This window comes from Ahaetulla prasina, chromosome 1 (genome assembly GCF_028640845.1).
Source record: "Ahaetulla prasina isolate Xishuangbanna chromosome 1, ASM2864084v1, whole genome shotgun sequence".
Classification (NCBI taxonomy): domain Eukaryota; kingdom Metazoa; phylum Chordata; class Lepidosauria; order Squamata; family Colubridae; genus Ahaetulla; species Ahaetulla prasina.
The window spans coordinates 10,948,052-10,967,143 of NC_080539.1; the positions used below are offsets into that span (position 1 = coordinate 10,948,052).

Here is a 19,092-nt window from a genome sequence, read left to right on the forward strand (position 1 = left end):
TTAAAAAAAGATATTGATAAGATTGAGCGAGTCCAGAGACAGTCAACAAAAAATGATGCAAGGTCGGAGGGACCAAATATATCAGAAGAGAGTGGAGGAACAAAATATATACAACCTGGAGGGCAGAACAGAAGGGTGACAACAAGGTTCTAGAAAGGGGCACAATGGCTCAGCAATTAAAAATGCTGAGTTTGTTAATTGGAAAGCTGCTCAGGTTTGAGACCTGTGAAACAGGGTGAGCTCCTGTTACCTGCTCCAGCTCCTGATCACCTAGCAGTTTGAAAACATGAAAATGTGAGTAGATAAATAGATAAGTACATAAACTTTGATGGGAAGGTAACAGCGCTCCATGTTCCTTTGGCCACATGATCACAGAAGTGTTTTTGGACAATGCTGGCTCCCTCAGTTAAGAAATGGAGATGAGCAGCGCCCCCTAGAGTCAGACACTACTGGACAGGGATATCTTTATCTTTACCTATAAGGTTCTAGAAGGCAGTATTTTCAATGTTAAGCAAAAATCAAGAAGACCGGAGCACAGCCTCAAGGTGACAGGAGGGAAGTTCAAAAGTCATTTAGAAAGGATGATTTCACAATGGGTTTAAACATGCTTCGAATAAACACATGTCTATCATCCGACAAAACTTAAAAAATAAACAAATTAAATTAAAAAGAAAACCAAGATGAACAACAACAAAAACTCAAAGGGCAGACTTGATGGACCACTGGGTCTTTTTCTGCCATGTTTCAATGTTTCTATGAATCTGAAGGCGAGCTGGGGAGGGAGAAAATGTCTCAGAAGGGACCCTTCCTTAATTTTTTTTTGGGGGGGGACTAGAAATAAGGGAAGGGAAAGGTACTTTCAGACTTGCAAGATGCTATGACTGTAATCTTACAGTAAATGTAGCGTATAAACTTATATAAATCACAGAATAACAGAGTTGGAAGGGACCTTGGAGGTCTTCTAGCCCAACCCTCTGCTCAAGTAGGAGACCCTATAACAGTGATGACTAACCTTTTTTTTCCTCAGGTGCCGAAAGCGTGAGTGCCCACACCCAAAATGTAATGCCCCCCCCACGCGTGCCCACATCCATAATCCAATGCCCCTCACGCGCCACGCAACCCTGTGCATGCGCGCCTGAGGCCCTTGTGGCCCATTTTGGGCCTAGCAGGCCTCCCTGAAGCCTCCTGGGAACAAAAACAGACTGCCGGGGGTTGGGGGCCCGCAGCGGTCCATTTTTGGTCCCAGGAGGCTTCAGGGAGGCCTGCTAGGCCCAAAACGAGGCATGGAGGTACACAGTACTCCCACCACCACCCACGCATGCGCTCGCAACCCCCACCCACGCAGCCAGCATGCATGCGTGTCTCCGCAGAGACCAAAAAATCAGCTGGCTGGTAGGAGACAAGTGCACATGTGTGGTGGAGCTGACTTAGGGCGACGGCTCATGTGCTGGCAGAGATGGCTCTGCGTGCCATAGCTTCGCCATCACGGCCCTATAACATTAATGGAATAAACTCATGGCTGGTGCTTTTGTCTGGACTACATCAAAGGCAGAATGGGACAATTCAGCACGGCTGTTTTGTCTGCGCCCCCCGAGCCAGGCCTGCTGCCAGAAAGTGACTTGGACAGTGAGGGGGAAGGGCCGTCAGGACTTACCTCGGGAGCACAGGCTTGCCTGGCTCAGCTCCAGGAGCCAGAAACAGGCCAGGTGGAAGAGATAACGAGGCCTCCATCCCCTGACTCTTCCCCCCCCAGGCCACGCCTGCAGACCCAGCTGATGGCAATCAGGCTTGGTTTCATAGGCAGGAGAGGAGGGAACAACAGAAGCAAGGGTGGGGCAGGCCTAGGAAGTGCTGAGTCATGGAGCCACAGCCCATAGGATATAAAAGGCAGCCAGAGCTGCTGTGTCTCTTTGTAACAGGCAAATCTAATGATTAAGAGCTGAAGTTTGTTTCTGGGTGACTCACCAGCGTCGTGGAAGATAACGGAGGCTCTTGGCAGACGCTGGCTATTCTACTGCCAGAGCTGATAGTGACGGCTAATTAAGCCATCATTCGGACGGAGGCGAGGGAGGATAGAACAACAGCCCTATTTGCCCCGGCCAACTCACCAAGGAACAACTTGCTACAGCCAACTCGCCATGGGACAATTCAACAATTCAATGTCATTATTTAAACTAATTTTAATTTTTAACAGCCACAAAAAAAAATTTTGGTCCCTCCTTTGGCATCCTTTCTTTAAAGATTCTATTCTTCCATTTCTTCAATATTAGTAGTTGGCTATGGTATTAGAGTTGGCCATGGTAAGTTAGCCCCGGTGAGTTGGCCGCCTACTCCACCTCACCTGAAATCAGAAGTGAATTTAAAAAAAGAAAAAAAAAGAAAACCCAGGTTTTGATACGAAGGAAAAAGAGACAAAGCTTCATGTCCTCAGCTTCAGGATCCGATTCCTTCTTTCCAGAAGAAAAGGTTTTACTACGGTAAACGCCCTCTGAAAATGAGCATTCACCGTCGAGGGGGGGGAGGGGGAAGGGAGGGAAAATAACTTTAATAATGAGGTTGAGATTTTCCTTTTAAAAAAGAAGGTTATTGCTTTTAAAATTCCACAAGTGTCAGACAATAAGTATATAGCAACGGGATTCTGATTACATTGTAATAATACAGGCCTCCTAGCGACTCAACAGCTATTACGGCGCCATTAGGTACCAACACCTGGAGAAAGTCTATTTCCACTGTCTGTTTCAATCACCTCCACCAGTCATTTACAAGTATACGATCCTAATTTCTATCAAATACACACACACACACACACACACACGTATACACACACACACACACAGAGGCACGTGCAAGGAGGGGTGGAAATCCTGTTGGGACATGCTGAGACTGGAAATTTATTTGGGCAATTTGGATCAAGCTATTTGATAGTCTAATGCACAACGCCTTCTTTCCTCCAGACACACTTAAAAACACACACACTCACAAGCCTCTTCATGCAAATGAAAGAAAACCTAGCTTAGCAGTTCATTTACGGGAAGAAGTGTAAACTGAGGATTCTTGATGGTGAAGCGAGAGCGAGATCCGAGGCAGCCATTCCTTATCTACGCATCCCCGAGAGAAAGCTGGCTTTGATTAAATCGCTTTCGTTTTCAGGCTAGGGATTTAAGGTTCTCCCTTAAATGAAGTTAAGATTTATTTATTTTTAAATTAATGTATTAAAACAAAATGAAACAAAAACGGGGAGAAAAGGGATGCTAATTTCATCTAATTTGCCATTTGCTGCAGTTCGTTTTATTAAAAACATTAAAACGTTTTTAATAAAACAACTGCAATGAACGGCCATAGGGATAGCAGACCTACCCTATTTTTTGGTGTATAAGGCGCACCTTTTTACTCCCAAAAAGAGGGTGAAAATCTGGGTGCGTTTTATACATCGAATGTAGCCCCACCCACCTGCTACCCCTCACCCTTTGGAGGTTGTCGGCCTTTCTGGGTTGCACAGCCGCGCGTCCTCATGAAAACGGTCTTGCATCTGATCAGCACTGTAGGCGGCTAGTAGACCAGTGCCTCTATTTTTTAAAGAAAGTAGACAGGTGCGCTCCCCCCAAAAAAAGGCAATGAGTAGACCAGTATGGCTCTGCTAGGCAGAAATCTTTTTTTCTTGTTTTCCTCTCCCAAAATTAAGGTGCATCTTATACACTGAAAAATATGGTATATACTGCCTCGTAGTGCTTTGCAGCCCGCTCTAAGTGGTTTAGAAATGGCAGCATACTGTCCCCAATAATTTGAGTCCTCATTTTACCGATCTCGGAAGGATGGAAGGCTGAGTCAACCTTGAGCTGGTCAGGATCGAACTGCTGGCAGTCGGTAGAATTAGCTTGCAAGGCTGCATTCTAATCACTGCGCCACCAGGGCTTTTTACAAATGCCTGCATAATGTCTTTCGAAAATGTAGTACGACATTCAGTCTGCTTCCTTTTGTTCCAGTTGTCAGAAGGAAGGTCTTCATTTGTTTTTACGTATCAATTGTTTACAGGTAGTCCTCGACTTACAACAGTTCATTGAGTGACTGTTCGAACTTACAACAGCGCTGAAAAAAATTGACTCCTGACCATTCTCAGATTTACGGCGGTTGCGCCACTCCCATGGTTCACATCATCAAAATTCAGGTGCTTGGCCACGGATTCATATTTATGACGGTTGCAGTGTCCCAGGGGTCATGCGATCACCTGGTGCGACCTTCTGATCAACGGGGAAGTCAACGGGGAAGCCCGATTCACTTAACAACCGTGTTACTAATTTAACAACCGCAGTGATTCACTTAATAACTGTGGCAGGAAAGATCGTAAAATATGGCAAAATTTATTTAACAACTGTCTCGCTTAGCAACAGAAATTCGGGGCTCAACTGTTCTCCTAAGTCGAGGATTACCTGTATTTTGTCTAAACCAGGGGTGTGAAACTCAAGGCCCTGGGGCTGGATTCGGCCCATGGGGTGCTTAGATCTGGCCCATGGGGCCACTCCGGAAACAGCAGAGGACTGGCCTGTGGTGCCTCTGCCAGCAAAAACAAAGCTCGCGAGGGCCGCGGGCAGCCCTCCTGAGCTCCGGATTCGCTGCCAGAGGGTTACAGGAGGCCGTTGCAGCTGAAAACGGAGCTTGGGAGCCTGTTTTCACTGGCAGAGCACTCAGGCAACCACAGGCACCCCGACAAAGAGTGATGTCAAGCTGGCCACGTCCACCCCGGCCCCCCGAAGTCAAACACAACCCTGATGCGGCCCTCAATGAAATTGAGTTTGACACCCCTGGTGTAAATAGAAGAGCAACAAAGAGAAGAGCAACAAAGAGAAGAGCAACAAAGATGATTAGGGGATTGGAGGCTAAAACATATGAAGAACGGTTTCAGGAACTCGGTATGTCTAGTTTAATAAAAAGAAGGACTAGGGGAGACATGATAGCAGTGTTTCAATATCTCAGGGGCTGCCACAAAGAAGAGGGAGTCGGGCTGTTCTCCAAAGCACCTGAGGGTAGAACAAGAAGCAATGGGTGGAAACTGATCAAAGAAAGAAGCAACTTAGAACTAAGAAGCAACTTAGAACTAAGGAGAAATTTCCTGACAGTTAGAACAATTAATCAGTGGAACGACTTGCCTGCAGAAGTTGTGAATGCTCCAACACTGGAAATTTTTAAGAAAATGTTGGATAACCATCTGTCTGAGATGGTGTAGGGTTTCCTGCCTGGGCAGGGGGTTGGACTAGAAGGCCTCCAAGGTCCCTTCCAACTCTGTTGTTATATTATATTATATATTATATTAAATAGACCAAGAATGGGGTCTCCAAAGAAGTCTAATTTGCCCCGTCCCCTTGATACGAAAAGCAACGGTTGATCTTGGTATGAAGGTTGTTTTTTCTCCTGGCAGAGTTAAAAAAAAATGAGAAAAAGTGAGACTCTACCTTTTAAGATCTAATCAGATGGCACCCTTCTTCAGTTGTGAAGTGATACTGCTGGGTGACTTCTACAATTATTTACAAATAGCTCAGACAAGAGAGCTGCTCAGCCATGTTATTATTTTCTATAGTGCTATCAGGGACCATTCCAGAATAATAATAATAAAAAAAAAAGAGGCCATTGTCCCAAGGACTTGACACTTGTCCTTAAAGATAAGCGAACAGCTCAAAAAAAAAAAAAAAAAGGAGGAAAACTGTAGCAATGACGGATAGAATCCGCATTCCACTTTGCTAAACAAATGAAGAAAAAACAAATAACTAGAGAATGGCATCCAGGCTCACCTTGCTCTGCGTGAATTCCCTGAACATGGCAGCGAGACCTTCATCGTCGATATCACAATCCGTCTTAATGGCGACATTCAGGATGTGAATAGGTTCATCTCGAGCGCTCTATGGTTCAAAGAAAAATCAGAAAAGTGAATTGGGGTGGGGGAGAGAGAGAGAAAACGCAGTAATAAATCAAGGGCTGCATAACATTTGCAGGTGGAATGGAGATTCTCTTGTACCCTTCAGGATTTTTGGAAAAATGGCCGTTCGTGCTTTAGACGGGAACAAGGCGTCCTTCTAAATTCTGTAACTTAACTGCTTTTAAAAATTGCCAAGAATCACCAATACATTGGTGTGTCGCGTTTGAGCATTAGTGATCCAGCTAGACATAGTAATAGCAATAGCAATTAGGCTTATATACCACCCCATAGTACTTCACGGCACTTCTCTGGGCAGTTTACAATGTAGAAAAATTATTTGCATGAATGCTTAAGACATTAAGGGAGCAATAGCAATAGCACTTAAACTTATATGCTGCTTCACAGCCGTCTCTAAGCGGTTTACAGAGTCAGCGTATCGCCCACAACAATCTGGATCCTCATTTTACCTACTTTGGAAGGATGGAAAGCTAAGTCGACCTTGAGCCTTGTCAGAACTGAACTTAAGGCTGTGGGCAGAGTTTGCCTGCAATACTGCACTTTAACCACTGCACTACCAGAGCTCTTTCATAGCATCCATTGACAGCTATCAAAAATGCAATAAATGTATGGCCAAAATCTCATAAGATTCCTGGCATTGTCTATTTTTTTTAATTTATTAAATGTTTATGCCATCCATCCCCCCGCTATAAGGCAACTCTGGGATGGCTTATACAGTATAAAAAGACAAATAGTTAAATAATTAAATCTTAAAATTGTGCAATTTTAAATTTGTTTCTTACAGAAAAAGTCACCAAATGTGGACATTGTTATATGGGATTTCCATTTCTCAAGAAATAGGATAGTCTTGCAAGGTACGGGGTCATTTCCCCCACCCCAAAACTGGGACTATGTCATCGCACATCTTCACACAATAGCATCTCCATGGCTTAGGGCCCGGGTACTTACGGGACCGCCTGCTGTTACCTTATGCCTCCCATCGACCCGTACGCTCTCACAGAGAGGGTCTCCTCAGGGTGCCGTCCGCCAAGCAATGCCGGCTGGCGGCCCCCAGGGGGAGGGCCTTCTCTGTTGGAGCACCTACGCTCTGGAACGACCTTCCCCCCAGTTTGCGCCAAATATCTGACCTTCGGGCCTTTCGCCGGGAATTAAAAACTCATTTATTTATTCAAGCGGGATTGGACTGATTTCTTAAATTCTAAATTTTAAAGTTTTAATTCTTTGTAATTTTATATGGGGTATTTTAGGTTAGGTCAATTTGACGGTTTTAATTCGGCCATTGTGGAATAGGTATTTTAAATTGATATTTTAACTTTGTATACTTGCTGTTTTTATCTTTGGCTGTACACCGCCCTGAGTCCTTCGGGAAAAGGGCGGTATAAAAATTTAAATAAAATAAAATAAATAAAATAAATAAATAAAATCTAATGCCTGAAAGGTTTTCCAACCTTTAAGCTAAGAATAGGCCTTGTATAATTTTGCGTGACTCAGATTACATTTCTCATGGATCTGGAAGGAACCAATAAGATTCTACCATCATCAGAAACAAGGAATACTATAAATTAGGACAGTGCCTCCCTCATGTGCAAATCTGGTGTCTTTGGAGCTCTCTCAGCTTGGTTGTTATCTTGCAGACATTTCGTTACCCAGCTAGGTAACATCATCAGTGCTCTGCTGAGGTTTGCCTACGTGCAAAATTCTCTCATTTGTCTGCTTTCTGAAGCATTTGATGCCCATGTATGCTACCAACAGAAGAGAATATTTGTAATGCACGGTTGAAATGTGGGGTCCTTTGTACCCTTTGAGCTTGGCTGGTTGTTTTCTTGCAGCATTTCATTACCCGACTAGATATCAGTGCAAGGATAACAAAACGAGAGTGGTGTGGTGGCCTAGAGGTGGAGCTCTTGCCTCACAATCAGGAGGCTGTCAGTTCGATCCTAGGTAGGAGCAGATATTTCTCTGGGCACAATGAGAACATATCAGCTGCAAACTCCACATTGGCGACAGAAAGGGCATCCGGCCAGTAAACAGCTTCATTCAGTTGCCCTGACTTTACCCCACAAGGGATTACGGGCGTCATTAAAAGACAAAAAAAGGGTAATAAAAAGTCTGCAAGAAAGCACCCAACCAAGCTCAGACAGCATCAAAGACCCCGCATTTCAACCCTGAGCTACAAGTATTCTCTTCCATTGGTAGTCAAATGTGTTGCAAAAACCCCCCAAAAGATGCAGCTGCTTTAATGAACTGCATCCATATGCTTGCACGTATCATTTTCTCCACAGCTGCCTTAATTCATCCCCCTCCATTCAACTCAAGAAGCTGCCTCTACTGTCAAACCCAGTCAGAATAGACGACTGTACCTTGTCTTCATCATACAGGGATGGGTGTCCTGATTCTGGGAAGGTGGGGCTTGGAGGCGGAGAGTCGCAAAAGCATCCCATAATCTCGTCAAATAGTCTGAAGCAGGACATAAGCAAAAGATCAGCCATCATCTAAACGTCAAACAGCAATCCAACATTTTAAAATATTCCCAAGCAGTCCATTTCATTGCCTCAAACTTGTCCCACCCAGCTCATCTGCTTTCTCTGGTCCACAATATCCTGCAATATTTCTGACGTCAAGGCACAATATCGAAAAGTGTAACGAATAGGAAAGGGAGAAAAGGATTGTTGGTTTGGGACAAAGTTGCTTAACATTGCAAGCGTTTCTCAATCTTGGTGGCTTTAAGAAGGACTTCAACTCCCAGAATTCCTCATTGCCAGCATTGCTGACTCCAGAATTCTGGGAGTTGAAGTCCACACATCTTATAGTCTCCAAAGCTGAGAAACACTGAGCTACATGACGACAAATTGCATAGGCTGGTCCCTTCCTTCACCCAGACGAAGCAGACAACTTCAAAGTTAAACCCAAAGCAGTGGTAAAATCCAAATTTTTTTTACTACCGGTTCTGTGGGCATGGCTTGGTGGTGTGGTGTGGCTTGGTGGGCGTGACAGGGAAAGGATATTACAAAATCCCCATTCCCACCCCACTCTAGGGCCAGCCAGAGGTGGCATTTGCCAGTTCTCCGAACTACTCCAAATTTCCGCTACCGGTTCTCCAGAACCTGTCAGAACCTGCTGGATTTCATCCCTAACCCAAAGGTGCTTTTTCAAAAGGCAAATTGGACTTCCTTGGTTTTTGCTTGAAGACGTTTCGCTTCTCATCTAAGAAGCTTCTTCACTTCTTCATGAACTGGATGAGAAGCAAAACATCTTCAGGGAAAAAAAACCCAAGGAAGTCCCATTGTCTTTTGAAAAAACTCCTTTGGGACAACCATGATCTGGATGACCAAGAATCTCCATAGACTTTCAAAGTTAAACAAACATCTCTTTCCTAAGAAGTTCAACAGACCTTTGCCCCAGATCCCTTCACCCGTATGCTATTTTTTTCCTCCTACCCTTCCAACCCGGCCTTCAAATTACCCTTTTTGATACATAGCTTAACTTGGGGGTTTGTGCGCTGCAGAAAGAGAAGAGAGAAGGGGAAGAAGAGAGAAGAGGAGGAAGAAGAAGAAGAGGAGGAGGAGGAGGTGGTGGAGGAGGAGGAGGAAGAGAAAGAAGAAGGAGGAGGAAGGAGGAGGAGGAAGACGAAGGAGGAGGAGGAGGAGGAAGACGAAGGAGGAGGAGGAGGAGGAGGAAGAAGAGGAGGAGGAGGAAGAGGAGAAGCGATGGAAAACAAGCAATCCTGTCCTAGCTTTGGTTCTGCCCCATTGCTTACCGGACGAAGTCTTCAAAGGTTCGGAAGGAAACCATGCCTCCCATGCGCTGGCACGGTGGGGTGAAAGAATTGTCCAGGAGAACGTCGCTCACGCTGGCCACGTGGACCATCCCGTAATGGTTAAGGTTAGACGAGAAGGACATTCTAAACAGCAGGTTCAAATCACAGGACGTATTAGGAGACCAGCAGAGGACAGACGGGGCACAAAAAGAAGGGGCCAGGAGAAACCAAAGAGCTCACGAAACTAGTTAAGAGACTCACTTTCGGTGGGGTGTCAGTAAAAAATAAAGGAGAAAACCTCACTTGGTTTGGCATATAGAAGTTCAAAAGAAAGAAGCACACAAAATTGGATAGGAGTGGATTGAAGCTTACCATGAGGTTGGCTCTAGTTTCCTAAGGCAATCTGCATGGTTGTTCAAAATTAAATCTGCAGGTTGCGGGTTTGGAAGGTTTGCTGTTTGGTTGGTTCAGGCCCTGTCCTCATCCTGCCCACTTCCTCAACTCTGAACCGGGCTGAATTCAAAACAAGAGGGGCCTAAATTGTTCCCACCACTTAGAGAACCACTTAGAGAGCTGTACTGGGGGGGGGGCTTCAAAAATGTTAGCAAGGGATTCTCTGCCCGGTTGCTGGGTGGGTGTGACCATGGCCTAGTCGGTCTCCTGCACCACGGCGGTGTGTGTGTGCTTTTGCCCTCCCTAGGCTGTGGAGGCTTTTCTCGAGCCTCCGGGAGGGCAAAAACGGCCTCCCCAGGCTCTGGAGGCTCTCTGTTTTTCGCCCTCCCCAAGCCTCCGCGAATGCCCTGCACTAACCTGCATCCAAAACAGGCCACGTCGGGACTTCTAGGATGGGCAGGGTGGGGTTGGCAGGGCCAGCCAGGAGTGGGATTTGGGGGTTCTCCAAACCGCACAGAATCTTAGCTAGAGGTTCTCCCGAACCCCTGCGAACCCCTAGCAGCCCACCCCTGGCTGTACTACAAAACCAAGAGGCCCAAATTAAAAGAATAGCTCCACCAGAATTTGAAGACAATGTGCTTCAATGCACTGAATGTGCTGCTCGGTGACCTCCAACGTTCTTGGAGGGTGTGTGTGTGGAAACCTGGATAGTCAGTTGAGGAACTTGGTAACCAGGTTTTAAACAGCTTTAAGCGGAACTGAAAATGAGTTTCAAAGGAGCTTCAGTGGTCCCCGAAACCTCAAAGTAGATCAAAATAGGAGTGAGAATAATTTGTTTTATACTTGTTATAACTTTTCCAGTTTTTTTTAAACGTTAGAATTAGATTTCTGTGAACTAGAACAAAGCATTGTCGGTTTGCCACTTAAGGTCCTGAGCAAACACCCAAAAAAGATCAGGGGAAGGATGGCAAATCCCTGCATTGTGGTTATCAACACATGGCTCTTGATGTGTTTCTTGGGCCACGCGGCTTGCAAGATGGATCGAGGATTGAAGTCCCTCTCTACAGCTGGCGCAAGTGGCTGAGCTGATAGAACAAGGTTGCTTCACGGAGTTTGTGGACCACAACAACCCTCACCAACCCTGGGATGAGGGTTGCAGCATCCCAGGGTCATCTGATCCCCGTATGCGATCTTTCCAGCCGACCAGCATGATCAATGAGGGAAGTCAGATTCATGATTCATGCAATAACTGCAGTGATAAACGGCCAAAAAAAAAAAAAAGGTGCAAAATTGAGTGTAGCTCTTTCAACAACTGGCTTGCTTAGCAACCGAGATTCTGGGTACCAATCGTGGTTGTACATTGAGGGCTACCTGTGCTTCATTTAATATTAGTCATTCTCCTCTGAGTCATGTGACCTTTTGGGCCGAATGAATCCGGCCTATAGTGTGTCAAGACTGGGTTTGCACCTTTTCAGATTATTTTATGGGTTAGCATGACACGCTAACCATGAACGTATCAAAAGCCCATGGACATAGTGTACGAAGAACTACTTTCCTAGTAAGGAAAAGAGTCTGATAAAGAGAATATATGTGGCTCATGGCAGAAATGCAGAACCCTTGATGGTCTCTTGATGAGCTTGGTGACTCAGAGCTTGCAAGCTCCTTGGTGGGAGCTTGCAGGCATCTCATTACCCAACTAGATAACATCATCAGGATGAGGGAGTGTGGAGTTTGCTGTCTGTTTCTACTGCATGCAATAGTTTGCCCTGCCAATTTTGGTGGGGGTGTAGTTTCCACCCCATGGAGGAAACCACATCCCCATCAAAACTACCAAGGCAACTACTAGTACAGATTACTATCAACGGAGCTTCTACCTTTGATTTTTTTTCTTTAAAAAAATGTATAGGTTAAAAGCAAAAATTACAGGAATTGGGTTTGGCCAGCTAAACAGTTGAACAGACACAATGGAAATTATGAGCTTTAGGGTGGCATGCAAAGACTTATATTTTATGGGAAGATCCTTCCAATACTTTGCAAGGCTGTTGAAGGGAAGGTTTGAATGTATTATCTATAGCAGGGGTCTCCAACCTTGGTCACTTTAAGACTTGTGAACTTCAACTCCCAGAATTCCTCAGCCAGCTGGCTGAGGAACTCAGGGAGTTGAAGTCCACAAGTCTTAGTGACCAAGGTTGGAGACCCCTAATCTATAGCACAGCAGGGGCTTTGCATAGGCGATCCCAACTCTAAAGAAGGAGGAATTTCTTGACTATGAGAGCTATTAGTTTCATTGTGGTTTTAATCATGGTTAATACCGTGTTTCCCTGAAAATAAGACCATGTGTTTTGAACCCTGAAATAAGCGCTTGGCTTTATTTTTGGGAAGGTCTTATTATTTTGGGGTGTGTGTAGCAAGACGGGGCTCCTGCCATCTTACCTGATTTCCAGTTCTGTCTCCCTAATCCTAACCAGAGGAAATGGCGGGGAACAGCTGTGCATAAGTTTAAATATTTTAGGGGAAGGCTTATTTTCGGGGGACGTATTTTAGCACATGGGTTTAAAAACCCGATTGAGCTTATTATCAGGGGATGTCTTATTTTTGGGGAAACACGGTATGTTTGCATGTTATTATGAATCTGTAATTTTGTTTCTGATGTTGTTGTTTTTAATTGTCGTGAGTCAGGAATGTGAGATGCACAGCCATACAAAATTGAGTCCTGGATAAGATGTTAGATTGAGACTTCGAAGGTCTCTGTTATAACTGGCATTCTAGGATTTGAAATTTCACCAAGATTTGCAAACCACGAGCAAATATTTTAGACTACACCAATCTTTGGAATGGGCTGTTGCATTTTTTTCTCCTTTCTTACATAATGCCTCACATATATTTGTGGCACTTAAAAATAATTATCATAATGAATAGATGAGGACTCCACAGTTTGATCTTTGAGTTTTGGACATGTAAAGGCATTCACAGTTGTTCATTGGAATAAACTGGGCTTGAGTTTGTCCATGTGGCTAGCTAACTAGCTATTTGTTTGTTTGTTTGTTTATTTATTTCTACCTTTTTAAAAAAAAAATCTGAGCCAGTCTTTAAAAGGTCAGGAATTTAATTCCACAAGGCTGGATTTTTTCAGTCTGCAGTCCTGCAGATTCTTAAATCTCCTTTTAGTAATAATAATTGCCTTTATTGTCATTGTACATCATGTATACAACGAAATTGGTTTTCTGAAATAATTATTATCTGCTTGAAATGAAAAGGGAGCAAAATTGGTGATGAGCTAATCTAAGATTCCTGGCTTTCCAGAGAGCTTTGTTAATGGGGTTACACTGAGCCAAGAATCCCAACTTCCCTTAGCCCCTTGGCATCTGGAAAGGGGTTTCCAAGTACTTCACCTGCATTGCAGAACTGTAACTTTTCTAGTGTATTATATTAAACCCATTTTGCAGGTGGAAGTACTGAGGCTGGGTGGTGGAATTTGCTAAAATAACTTGATCAGTAGAAGGCAGAAGTGTAATTTTCACTAAAGGCTATTTTAATTTGTAATTCATTTTGTGAGTCCCAACATCAGGACCCTGATGTTACAAATTTCATGCAGAATTATGGAGCTGTCAAAGTCTGGGGTATCTTATCTGATTCAGTTGTCTCAGCTACTAACTTCCACAATTTTTAATTCTAAATTAACTTCTGTGGATCTTTCTCCATATTTTAGGGGTTTCCTAAGGGTGTGTAAGTGCACTAGCGCGGCTATCGTCCCTGTCACATTTTAGTGTTGTTGGTTTTTTTTTTCATTTTGCTTCATCGAATTTGTAATTTTACTTTGACAAATAATTAAAATAAAAACAGCATAGACTAAAAGAAACCCCGGAAGGCATTCTCTCTCCTGTTCCACTGTTGTTGTTGTTGTTGTTTTAAAAAACCACATACATTATGGAACAATTTATATCTTGACTATTCCCAAACTACGTTTTCAACGGTTAAGCTATACATTGCTCTGGCAGACAAAAGCAGATGATAGACAGATATTAGCATTTGCAAATTAAGAACACACAGATATACACAAACACACCCCTATACACAGAGAGCTAAGTTTAGTTTCTGAAGAGTTAGTAAGTTTTCTTTGAACAAAGGCCATGGATATATACATCAACACAAATACACAACGGCATGTTGAAATATGTTTAGGAAATCTCTAATAATGGGTGTTGTTCCACTGTGCCAGCTGGGCATAACCTTTATGCTGGATTTCAGTGCCCGTCTATCCGCATCAACAGAACAGGCTCAGAAATGTTCTGAGTTATGCTTTTCTGAAATGCAGGTAGTCCTCGACTTACAACCATCCATTCAGTGACCATTTGAAGTTACAACAGCACTGAAAAAAAGTGTTTCGTGATCTGTTTTCACACTTGCAACCAACCATTGCAGCATCCCTAGGGTCACGTGATCAAAATCCAGACACTTGGCAACTGGCATGTATCTGTGACAGTTGCATAGCCCCCGGGTCCTATGATCACCATTTGTAACCTTCCCAGCCCACTTCTGACAAGCCAAGTCAATCGGGGAAGCCAGATTTGCTGAACCACTACACGTTTCGCTTAACAACTGCAGTGGTTCGCTTAAGACGGTGACAAAAACCTGATCAAATGGGGTGCAACTCAGTTAACAAGTGCCTTCCTTGCTTAGCAACAGAAAATTGTGGTTGTAAGTTGAGGACTACCCATGTCGTGAATTGGCAAGAGGTGGCGTTCAAACAGGTGGGCGAGTCGTTATTGTGAGCATCTCTCTGAAAGTCACCTAGAGGTTATGTTTATGCAACACACCTAACCAGGTCAATTCCAGGCTTAGGAATAGTAGTCACACAACCATGCTAAACTTGGTTAGTGTTAAAATTGATTCGGGTGTATGCATGTATAACCCTGTGTGTTCGTTTGGTAGCCATGGACACCCCTGCATAGCGTATTTCTTCTTCAAGCAATGGGTCAGATGAACCCATCACTTCTCCAATGGAGAGCAACTACCTGGTACCGAGGAACAAGTGCTAGGTGACTTTACTGTTGGTCATCATGGAAGGACTCACGAGTCAACATCTGGAAGCCAACTGTTGTGGCTCCCGCCCCCGAACCTGGCCCCATGCCTGAAAGTGCCTTGGAGCTGGGCCTGCTGCCAGAAAGTGACTTGGAAAGTGAGTGAGAAGGGCTATCAGGACTTACCTCGGAAGCACCGGCCTCCCTGGATCAGCTCCAGGAGCCAGAAGCAGGCCAAGTGAAAGAGATAATGAGGCCTCCTTCTCCTGACTCTTCCCCCCCCACGCCACGCCTGCAGACCCAGCTGATAGCAATCAGGCTTGGCTCAATCCCAGGCAGGAGAGAAGAGAACAACAGAAGCAGGGGAGGGGCAGGCCTAGGAAGTGCTGAGTCATGGAGCCATACCCCACAGGATATAAATGGCAGCCGGAGCTGGTGTGTCTCTTTGTATCAGGCAAATCCACAGATTGACTAGAGCTGAAGGTTGTGACTCACCAGCGTCTTGGCAGCCAACGAGGGCTCTTTGCAGACGCTGGCTCTTTTGCTGCCAGAGCTGATAAGAGCCGGCTAATTAAGCCATCGTTCGGACGGAGGCAAGGAGGACATAACACCAACTGATGGCTTGCCTTGACTTATGTCTACCCATCTCGTCATCTCTCTCCCGCAACACGGCCAGCTGAAATAGCTGATTCAACAGTGTGGCATTCCAGATACTGACTGATACCCCGCACCCCTAGATATCATTCTCAACATCTGGTGAGCATTTTGATTCAGAAGAAGGCATTCCGTACACCAGTCCACACACCAGCCACTGGTGGTGAATTTGACCTATCACAACAGCAGCCGATCCCTGGCTGATTTGTAGAAAGTATCTCTTGTTTGTGGCAGGGCTCTTCAAACTTGGCAGCTTTTAAGACTTACGGAATTCGATTTCCGGAATTCTGGGAGTTGGAAGTCCACAAGTCTTAAAGTTGCCAACTTTGGAGACCCCCTCCCTGGTCAATGGCAAGGGAATTTCCAGACAGCAGGTGGTTGTGTGCATCCGTTTGTGTGAAACTAGAACTTTTCCCCTGGGCCCTTCAAGAAAATAGTGACATCAATGGATGTTACAGGATGAGTCCCTCACAAACAGAAAGCAGAAGATTGTAGTCCAAAGGTTCAAATCCTTCTACAAAGAACCCCATCACTTCACCTCGGAGGTAATGATCGAATTCTTTGTTGTGTGGATTAAAAAAAAAATCCCTACCTATAAAAAAGTCTTAACACACTGGGTGGTTAAGGAAAAAAAATAGATAGACTTGTCCAGAGCATTCTAGCTTGTGAAGTGTGACGTATTTCCTTCTGACATAGAAAGAGGCTGTCAAGTTGGCCTTCTATCTCTTGCCTCCAATGGTGCAGTGATTACTACTTTAGTGAGAAATAGGCCCCGAATATAGAATGAGCCAGTGAGTTCCCGCTTATCTCTACCCACCCTCTCCAATTTGCCTTAAAGCCATATTTGCAAAATTGCATTTAAAGGAAAGAAACGACACGGGGAAAGAAAACAACACCACTGTTCTGGAAGACGGCTAAGCAAATACATTCTCTTTGGAGTGAGAGGCTGTATGTCTTTCCTGACAAATGACTATATAATAATTATGTTCTCAGCCAACCACTTTCCACCCACCCAACCCATCCTCCCTGGAACGCCGTAATGAATTGTTGGCATTAAAAAAAAAAAGTTAATTTAAGGCAGAGGAAAGTTATCTCTGCCAAGGCATTCCTACTGGAGAGAATACACCCCTCAGCCAACTGGAGTTACTGGTGGAAGATTTAACAAGTGGGGGAAAAACCCAAAGTACCGCTAGAAACCATTAACCGGGCCGTCCCCATCCCAAAATCATTTTCACACATGATGGACTAGAACAGGGTTCTTAATTCGAGTCCACAGATCACTTTGATGTCTATAGATAAGAGTTTAGGAGTCATCTGACCTTGGATGGGGAAAAAACTTCCTTTTCCCTAAATTTAGTTTTTCAGCCAGCAACCCATGCAAGTATGGCCTTATTTCGTTGCCTGGCCTCCAAAAATGCTCGTTATCTTTAACAAAATCTCTCTATTTGAAGTAATTTGAGATTATTTATTTATTTTTTATTTAGACAAATTTTATGCCACCCTCGCAAGGTGACTCTGGCAGGCTTAACACATTCTCTTTTTAAAATATTTTTTGATAGCCGAATCTGAGCAACTTTTACAGCGTGATGTACATCTATGCATTTTATTTCATGCATTTAAATAAGGTTTATGCTAAGGGGTTTCGTAGGTTTCTCGAAGACTTTCAAATGGATCTGTAGCCCAAAGGGATTTTAAAAATCCTGCTCTTTTTCTTGCCGTGGGGGGAGAGTGGGGGGCAACCTCCATTTGCTTCCCCCCTGCTGTAAAAGGGTGCGTGCTAGTCTTCAAACCCCAATTTATGGTCACCATCCAGTAATAAATTTTATTTCTTTAGGACCTGGGGTATTAAGCACCAGTTCCTTCGGGGATGTGAGTTCCAAATACTTTTCACAAACAAAGGGTTTCCACTCCACCCCCCCGCCCCCAGTGTTTGAATTCAAATATTTTGTAAAACTTTTCTTCCCCTGGGCATTTTTGAAAACTGGACTCGGCGTTTGTCTGAGAGAAGCTAATGGCGGCTTTCTCAGGGAAGGCCAGGTAAGTGAAGACACGACATCCCTTCTACTCACAGGTGAGCTGACAAGGATATTCTGCTACCTCTTCCCTAAAATAAGATTTAGGGCAGGGGTCTCCAATCTTGGCAACTTTAAGCCTGGCGGACTTCAACTCCCAGAATTCCCCAGCCAGCAAAGCTGGCTGGGGAATTCTGGGAATTGAAGTCCACCAGGCTTAAAGTTGCCAAGATTGGAGACCCCTGATTTAGGGTGTAGGCAAATGAAAAGGTTAAGGCATCTCCATTCAGAACCTTCCCCAGCTGGAAAATTTGACATTCACTAGTTTGTGATATGGGTCAATAGCCAGAAAACCTGGAGAATTGTTATTTTTTCCCAATATACAGGTAGTCCTCAACTTACAACAGTTCATTTAGTAACCATTCAAAGTTACGACAGCACTGCGGGGGAAAAAAGACGGTTTTTCACGCGACTGTTGCAGCATCCCCGTGATCAAAATCCAGACGTTTTTGGCAACTGACTCACAGTTATGACGGTGGCAGTGTCCCAGGATCATGCGATCCCCTTTTTGTGACCTTCCGACAAGCAAAGTCAACTGGGAAAGAAACACTCACTTAACGACCGTGTTAATCACTTAACAACGGCAGCGATTCACTTAACCACTGTGGCCAGGAAAGTCGTAAAATGGGGCAAAACTCCTTGAACAACTATCTCGCTTAGCAACAGAAATGTTGGGCTCAATTGTGGTCATAAGTTGAGGACTACCTGTGTATTTTTTTAAAAAAAAAACACCACTTGGAGTAAAGTTACTCATTCTGCTTTAAATCCCGATTGGTGAGTGGGCCAGCTGGGGTCCATCTTCGCTACCCAAGGGAAAAGAAAGGGAGGAAGGAAAAATGACCAATTTTTGCTTCAAGATCTGGAACAGGATTTTAAGGAAGGTAAAGTAAGTCTTATGCGCTAGTGAGGTTAATTTTTAATAGCATGCCAAAAGAAAGGATAAAGAGAAGAAAAAACACAGAAACATTCAAAGGGGAACAAAGGAAAACATTAAAAACAAACCCTGAAAATAAGGATTAGAGATTGGTATAGTTTTGAGCGGGAACCCAGATTTCCAAAATAAATAAATAAATAAAGTTAGGTTGTTAATAACCCAATCCTTTTTTTAAAAAATTGTGTTAAAACTACACATTCTTCTGACAACTAGCTACTTTTTAAAAGAGCTAAAAAGGAGAATTACCGTACCTGTTGAGCGTGGGAATGTTCCCTCTGTAATTAAACAACCACAGTTAGTTAAAGATTGGTTAGTGGAAGCCATCATTAAAATGA

General features: G+C 44.1%; 1 protein-coding gene across 7 annotated transcripts in view; it reads right to left on the reverse strand.

Moving 5' to 3' along the window:
* The window catches only part of ACACA (acetyl-CoA carboxylase alpha), a 334,336-nt gene that overhangs the window by 153,473 nt on the left and 161,771 nt on the right, over positions 1 to 19,092 (reverse strand). For 6 of the 7 annotated variants that reach the window (XM_058164167.1, XM_058164172.1, XM_058164169.1 and 3 more), the window contains 4 exons: positions 19,009 to 19,032; positions 9,684 to 9,827; positions 8,287 to 8,383; positions 5,784 to 5,891 (listed from right to left, as the gene is read on the reverse strand). In XM_058164167.1, coding sequence (XP_058020150.1) covers positions 5,784 to 5,891; positions 8,287 to 8,383; positions 9,684 to 9,827; positions 19,009 to 19,032 — 373 coding nt within the window. The remainder of the gene's footprint in view (positions 1 to 5,783; positions 5,892 to 8,286; positions 8,384 to 9,683; positions 9,828 to 19,008; positions 19,033 to 19,092) is intronic. The other variant, XM_058164168.1, reaches the window with a different exon arrangement.